At 45.0% G+C, this 7,924-nt stretch overlaps 1 protein-coding gene across 1 annotated transcript in view; it reads right to left on the reverse strand.

The window, feature by feature from the left end:
- The window catches only part of DVL1 (dishevelled segment polarity protein 1), a gene marked incomplete at its 3' end in the record, with an annotated part of 28,117 nt that overhangs the window by 19,330 nt on the left and 863 nt on the right, over positions 1 to 7,924 (reverse strand). Inside the window, exons 3-4 of the mRNA XM_009873307.1 lie at positions 6,047 to 6,116; positions 1,369 to 1,490 (exon numbers count right to left, since the gene is read on the reverse strand). Of these exons, the coding sequence (XP_009871609.1) occupies positions 1,369 to 1,490; positions 6,047 to 6,116 (192 nt within the window). The remainder of the gene's footprint in view (positions 1 to 1,368; positions 1,491 to 6,046; positions 6,117 to 7,924) is intronic.

The following is a 7,924-nucleotide window of genomic DNA, read 5'->3' on the forward strand; positions in this document are numbered from 1 at the left end:
TTCCTTAGGTCACCCTGCGAGGCTCTGGGATATCTCAGCAGCACCATCTAGTGACACAAGAGCAACAACCACTGCAAAATAAGACAATCGTGAAAAGAACCAAAAAAGGCATTAAGGGAGAAAAAGTTTTAGTCCAGAAGATCTTTCCACAAGCCAGATTTTCTACACCAGTTTAAAACTAGAAAGAGAAAAGGGGTAGGGGAGAGAGAAAGAGGGAAGGTGGTTTATCTAGGAATGAGAACACAAGCCAGAAAGTACGACCTCTCGTGCTGCTACTCCTGACTCAGCGTGACCCGTGTAAGTTACTTCACCCCTTAGAGGGTTCCTGCATGAAGACACAGACAAGGTTTTGAGAGGACTACAGCAGGTGCATCAGCAGAGCATGGCTTAAATGTCAGTGGTCTGAGTACAGCCCGTTATTAGCGGTTCCACAGAGTTGCGTCTGATTTACAATGTCATTTATTTATTTTAAATAAAGTTTGATCTTGCAGCTATCACCTGCAGGTGTCAGTCAGGAAGAAAAAGCAGCAGTTGCATTCGCAGGCTGCATGACTGCACTCGTCAGGCGTCTCCCAGACAACACGAAGCAATTAATGAACGCGCGAGGGCAGTAACGCCTTTGCAAGACACACACTGTCAGGATGGGTCAGTATTTCCCAAGATTTCTTGTCCCCTCTAGAAGGCAGTTTATCTGGAAAAGACTCACACACAGCAAGAGCTCGTGAGGCCTCTTCAGGCAACAGATATCCCAATGGAAATACGTGACACCAGGCAAATCAAGACTACATTTCCTTCTCCAAATGTACCCTAAGATCACAGCTAGAACCAGGTCCTGCTTTAAATCCTCCCTGTGTAAATCCAGAGGGCCTCCCTGAACATGAAGGTACTCTAAGGATCCACTGTGGCTTTTCCCTCTTAGGAAATAAGGATGCAACCAGTAACCCCACAGGCAGTTTGAGATGCCAGCCTCAGTGCACACACAAAAGATGTCTTTTTCCTTAGACGCATTTTTGCTCTTGATACCAGCGTTACGCTGGCTCTTCATATCACATAATCATACATAACACAGTAACAAAAAGTTGTCACCTGTACACTAGGAAAAGCATTTTGGGTTCCCTCACTATTTAACTCCTCCACAGCAGGTTTCTAAGTGAGATGTATCAGCTGTATATTTCATTCTAGCAATGGCAAGGTTTTTCTCTTCCCACATCCCTTTAAATTCCTCAGTTCCAAGACACATGTTATTTTTCTAACAGTAACAATAAATAGATGGTTTGCAGCAGCAGGGAGAAATGTGGGGGAAGAGACAGAGAGGAATTGCATTTTTTTGTTTAATTTTTTTTTAAAAAGAAGACAAATTGCTCTTACTGGAACGACGGAGGCCGGGAGTCTCCAATGCCACCTGTTCTCTCGATGGGTGGCGGAAGGTCTGTGTGGCTCTCGGTGCACTGGGAGCCTGTGTCAGAGTGGGAGCTTTCAGCCAGGACCAGCTGTCAACAGAAAGAAGAGAATTACACACGCTTGTACCGGCTTCTCCACTCTGACACGAGGTGTTCAGCCATGGCTTCGCTAAATATTCTGTGAGATCCAAGGGAAACCAGAGGAAAGGAAGTGCTTAGTGTCTATTTGCATGGATTGCTGCCAAACTTTCACAAAATCGGGTTTCAGTCAATCTCTACAGGAAAGCACCATTGGCTAGGATATGCACAAAACTGTGCAAGCACCACAAAATTTTTCTCATCTCAGAACACGCAGGCACACAAGGCAGGGAGTGCATTTTATCTTGTGACTTGATTCTATGATTATAAGGTCCTTAATTAAACAAGTGCTCAAATAACAATATCCATTATTCCCTTTCACTAAGAAGCAACAAGGTCTCAGCTCCCCTCTATTTTATCTGTGGAAGAATTAGTCCTATATGAGAGATTCCAACTATAACTGGTTAATTTATCAAGGACTAATTCTAATACAACCATCAGAGAGGTGCCAGCTGTTAAAGACGGGGATGGAGAAGGAGAGGGAACAGGATAGGAGGGCACTGGCACTCACGATGCAGCGTATTGCTCCTAAGAGCATATATACCATAAATATCAGAAAGCAAACACACACAGACTGTCGAAAAGGAACTGCCTGAAGACAAAACATTTCCCCGGCACTACACGGAATCAGCTGCATTATTCAAACTCTTATCACCAAAGCAAGAGCAACAGAGGAAACACTGAAGGGAAAAATAACATGAGCTTTCCTAATAACTTGCTAATGAAGGTTTCTTTCTTTCAGGTGGGGAAGTTAATGGGAAATGTTTGGAGAGCATGTTGGGATTATGGAGATGCAAGTATGTCTCCGAGCCTCGCTCATCCCCTGAGGAATCTCTGTGCAAGTACTTTCACGAACAAAATCAAACCAAGGGATAAAAAGAAGGGAAAAAAAAAAAGCAAGAAATTGATTGTAGGCAAGATCTACACATCCTTTCACCCCTCACATTGAAAACTGTATCAAGCTCTGCTAACAAGCACCTGGCCCCAGGTATGTGAAAGCAGGGAACCATCAGCCTTTCTGCTAATGGCAACACCTGTCTCAAAGATGAGCTTGATGCAAAAAGAGCCAACAAGACAAATCCTTTCCATATTTCAGGATATTGTTCTTTAGTATTTCCCTGCTCCTGGAGGAAGAAGGCTTGGCAATCCAGAGCCCTTCTTTATAAGCTCGGAACATTTTGGAAGAAGACATAACATTATGTTAATATCCTCTTCACTTTGGATCAGATTTCCTGCACAGTTCTCTTTTCTCCTGCAAGACAGTTCAGCCCATCAGCAGATGAATGAGCACTTATATAATTTGATCAGGTAAGAAACAGGCCCTGACATCAGTTCTCTTCACACCTAAGAAATCAACAAGATTCTGCTTCTGTGGATTTTCATCCACTGCCTTCGGTCAGCGCCGAAAGGCAACGATGCACTTTGCTGAAGAGCATTTAACAGTCCCGAAGCTCCTGTGTTGCCTCGTATGGGAGGAGACTGAACAGTTCCACCCAACAATTTTAATTGCAATTGCAAATACAGCACCTAAAAAGCCTACGTACAAACAGGACAAGTGTTATCTGTTGGCACCCACATAATAGAAAGGGAATGAAAGACAAAAAAAGCGACAGGCTCGCACAAGGCAATGACATCACTGCCAGCCAATAGGAAATAGTGCCCGTTCCCCACAGCCAGGCAGGGAATTGTTCCCAGATGTGGCAAAGCCTTCTTAAAAAACACAGATAACAGCCAACCGGCTCTGGGCTAACTGCTGGCAGAGGCCACTCGGCTGGCAGCAGCCACAAGCACATTCCCAGCTTCCACAGGGAGGCTGTCCCTGCACCGGGCGAAGAGAATGGAGAAACAGGACAAGCTTTTGCAAAGGTATTTTCTTCCACGCAAGCTCTTTTTCCAGGTTGCCCAGTAAGGAGCTGAACCTGAAAAAAACAAAAAGGCCTTAATGATTTCACTCAGGTGAACAATCCCAAAGAATTCCAACCAAACTGTACACTGAGGGAAACTAGGCCCTGTGCTTTATGTTTGCATGTGCCAGCGGGATGGGCACAAGGATCAGCTATTTCTTGCAGATGGGTTTGAGTAAATGCAGTTTCAGTACTGCTAGATGAAGAGCTCTGCTATACTGTTGAAAATCCTAAAAGTCAGCCACTCAAAAGGAGTCTAGTAAGTAGTAGCCCTCCGTCCCAAATTATTTAGTCCTTTAAAAAAAGCCCACAAAAAAACAACCCCCTGAAATCAAAAGGACAAGATCTAAGACGCAGAGAAAAACAAGTAGGACACAGGAGGGATGGGAAGGAGGTTTAGTAAACTGATCAGGAGCAGTGTTTCTAATTCACCACTAATTTAGCTGCACATTGAGTTCCCAGGGCAGCAAAAGTAAGCAACAACGAAAGACTTGCAGATCCTCCCTCGGACATTTTGCCCTATGGAGATCAGTCCTGGGTTTGACACGGAGATCAAAGTTCCCACCTATGACAAGCAGAAGGATTCAAATGTTATTAGAAGAGATGAAAATCTCAAACTTCTAAATGTCAGTCATCTCGTCAACTTCAAAGTAGCCACTATGGCAGTCAAGAGGAGAGTTGTGGGAGAAGAGACAGCTCAGCTCTATCGTGTGCATTTAACGCTCCAATTTTAAATGTTGTCTCGATAGAAAATACATGCACATCGCTGTGATTTAGAGTGAGGGCGGCGATTACCACAGATGGTTTTGCGAAAGAATCCCAAGCTGTCTGCTACCAGCTGATGCACAATTTGTAACACGGGAGACAAAGGAAGCTCAGGCCTATCATATTAAAAAGCGTAAGAAAACAGCCCTGCGCAAACCACATCTTTTCCAAAAAGTGAAGACCAACTTTGCTGGCCCTAAAAGATAACGCAATTATCTGTTGAGTTCCAGTGAATAGGATATTAAAGCGTTTGAAACTGTGAACAATTAACTTACAGTAAGATTTACATGAAACTCCTCCAGTAATTAGCAGCAAATAGAGGCAGATAAGCGCTGCAATTTTATGGGTGTTAGTGTGGAAAAAGTAATTTGCAATTCCTAATGCAGGTCAGACACAGATGTTTCAGCTGATTGTTCAGCAGAGTGAAGAGAAGCCCTTGTCAACATCATCTGCAGAAGGTGCACTGTGTGATCTCCGAGAGAGCTACAAACCGAATCCCAGCTAGTGGGATATGCACATAAATTTGAAAATAAGCTTATGGGTAGGAAGGGAGGAAAGAGTCTAAGTCTTTCGAAGCCATGTACCCAGTCCTGCTACCTGCAACAACCTGTGCTCACTGTCTCTGCCTCACCTGCAGGAAAGGGGTTGACAATGCTGAGCAGCTGAGTCTGCGAGGAGCCTGCGCCGGTGCAGCCCTCGCAAAAGGCTCTATAGTACTAATTCTGTGAAACAATTAATTCAAGCCACGCATCAAATTTTTGCTTCAGATCTCTGCAATAGCACCATTCTCACTGTGAGACTTGGCTGCTGACTCAGACTGAACTGATTCTTGTGGGTTAAGCTCCTGGGTTGGCATTAAGAAGAAAAACTATTTCACTATTTTTCACTGAACTAACGTTATTTAACCTAAGGAAGAAAAGCAAATTGAACTCGTTCTTCTCCTAAAGAAAAGACACAAAAAATGAAGAAGGGATTATGTTCTGACTTGGGAACAAAACAATCCACATCCTTACTCATGTGGAATACTTTGGGACTGAGGGTTTGTCTTTGCTTGAATTCCAAGAACGCTGGCTCATTGGAACAACCTGAGTCATATTTTGCTGCACAGAAGAGCCCGAATAGCGTACACAAGTCCACAGTGAATCATCGGTGTACTGAATCACCAGTGTAAAATTCTTTAACTAGACCTCAGAGATAAAAACAAACACTACCACGCTCCTGAATGCAGCGGGAAGAAGAGACCCAGCTCAGGGGTGCAGAAGGGAATCTGAATATCAGCTGGGAACCTACTGGGACTACACAGTTGCCAGAGTCTGAGGGCCTTAAAATTGAAAGCAATCAGCAGAGCAGAAGGAAGTGATAATATTGTACGATACAGCTGAGCTCAACACATCTGCCAGTCCTCACCCTCACATGAGCAACATTTTCAGCCGCTTAGGACCCAGCAGGGGCTGTATTTGATGAACCACCATCTCTCAATCATCTGGCATTTAAGCTGTGTGTTACGCTTCCCTTACGCAGTCAGCGAACGCGCACAAAGCGCCCGGCCCAGCACGGAGGGCAGGGCACTGCTCACTGAGCGGGACGCAATCCCAAGGGCTGTGTAACGCTGCGGAGGCAGCAATTAATAACTGCAGGCAGGCAACAAACAAATACCGCGGCATACCGGAGAAATCAACACATGAAAAACAGAGGAGCGAAAGAGTGAGGGAGGTGTGATGTGCTGAGGGTCGAGTGAGCGGGAGGAGCTGCCGGATCAGGGATTTTCTCTGTCGCTGGGATATAACCACCCTGTGCTGCGTCCCCTGCACCAAACAACAGAGACAGGAGCCGACATACCCAGGACACCACTCGTCCATTGAAGCAAGGGAGCTTTGCATTGTCATCCGAGATCTCCTCCTTTACCACCCTGGAAAAGAAAAAAACAAAAGGAAGAAAATCAAGAGTTTGGACAGGTATCACATGAGAAGGGCCACTGGTTTTCTTAAATGGCCCAGGAAAAATAAGAAATTTTATAAGAAATAACACCACCACTAATGCCTGCATTTGCACATTTTAATCTTTTTTTTTTAAAGAAGGAATGAGCATTCTCTTCTTTCTCCACATTTATTTGCATTGTTAACAGCTAGCAGTAGAGTTTTCTCCTCTTTCCTGCTATTGAAAAGAAAAATATTTTTAAATATTCATTTAACTCCTAATGCATCTGTCCTCCCTTTACCTAAAACAGATCACATGATTTCATTACTGCTTTTAGTCATTTCTACCTACACTTCAAGAGACAATTAAGAGTAAACTCCATTAAATCAACAGATACTCAGTGCTTTCAAAACCTTTGACAATTCAATGAAGCTCTCAGACCTGTAATTCTGGAGCTGCAAACTCTGTGTGCAGACAGAGGATTTCAACATTTGCATGGCTCTCCAGCCCCAGCACGCTGCCCCGACTGCAGACATTAGTTTCTGTGTTTCAGAGAGTCCTGCAGAGAGCACTCACTCAGAGAAGATCCAGCTGCAGAACTGGCAAGGAAAGATGCCACAATAATTTTACCTTGACAGCTGCATGTTTTATATGACAGTATCTACCCCCCACACGCCCAAGAAAATGCTACCTACTTCACTCCAGAAACCATACGTGGAAATCCTGCACCAAGGTCTAAGATTTAGGCAAAGTCAAGGACTAAAAACATACTGATTGGGCTGTTTTCTCCAGAGTAAAGGCCTGGGGGTCTTTCTAAAACAGGGGCGTACAGAAGCAGCCCAGATACCCCCATAGTACTGCGCAGGCTGGTTCGCTTGTCCTTGTGATGGAAAACGAGCACGCTGAAGTCACCACTCACAAAACAACGCGTCTATCACAGCGTTCGCCTGCTGCTGCAGCTGAAGGGAACAACTTCCAGATCTGTTGCAACTTGAACTACTAAATATAGCCTTGAGCTATGAGGCAAGAGCATGACAGACTCTAATTCCCAGCTTGCTTTGGGTAGTAATCAACAGCGCCAAGAACATCAAAGGCAGCAGCAGCCACTAATTTCAAATATCAGTGTTTTACAAATCATTATTTGTAGTAGAGAGGCAGCTCCCTTCAGTTCTCAGGAAGGAGCGGTGGAGAGAAGGCAAGAAAGGAATATGAGTGGTTGCAGCCACACGCTTCAGTCGGAGGACAGCTCTCTATTCAAGAAGAGATCTTTCGCTCTACAAGAACGTAGAAACAAGGGCAGAGGGAGACCCGTGGTGCCGTCTGCTTTTGGAACATAAGGTTGGGAACTAAGACACACAGCAGCTAAAGACCAAGGGAATTAAGGCCCTAAGTAATGAGTTCACAACCTCGACCCGACCCAAGCGAGCGTGGTGAGGAAGAAGAGGTGATGCATTTGATCTGCCAAAGACCTCCTACTGAGGTGAAGAGACGCTTGCTGGTCCCGGATGTGGTCCATTGTGGAGACAGGGCAGCAGTGCTCTCCAGCACAAAGGTTAATGGCCTCACTGTTGGATAATAAGAACAGAGACCCTCTGAGGCCAGGAACACCCCCCCTGCTCACACAGAGGTAAAGCTTCCCCTCAGAAGAGGGGATATTTGTTTCCTAGGTCACATCCCGCCTCCTGGCAACACTGTGCCTCTGTAATTCCTCCGTAATTGCTGGCAAGGTTGGAACACAGGCAGTCTCTATTCCAGCACCCACCATCTTCTGCTTAACCTAGGTGATGAGCCACTCCGGGG

The sequence above is a fragment of the Apaloderma vittatum genome, unplaced genomic scaffold (assembly GCF_000703405.1).
Source record: "Apaloderma vittatum isolate BGI_N311 unplaced genomic scaffold, ASM70340v1 scaffold5107, whole genome shotgun sequence".
Lineage (NCBI taxonomy): Eukaryota > Metazoa > Chordata > Aves > Trogoniformes > Trogonidae > Apaloderma > Apaloderma vittatum.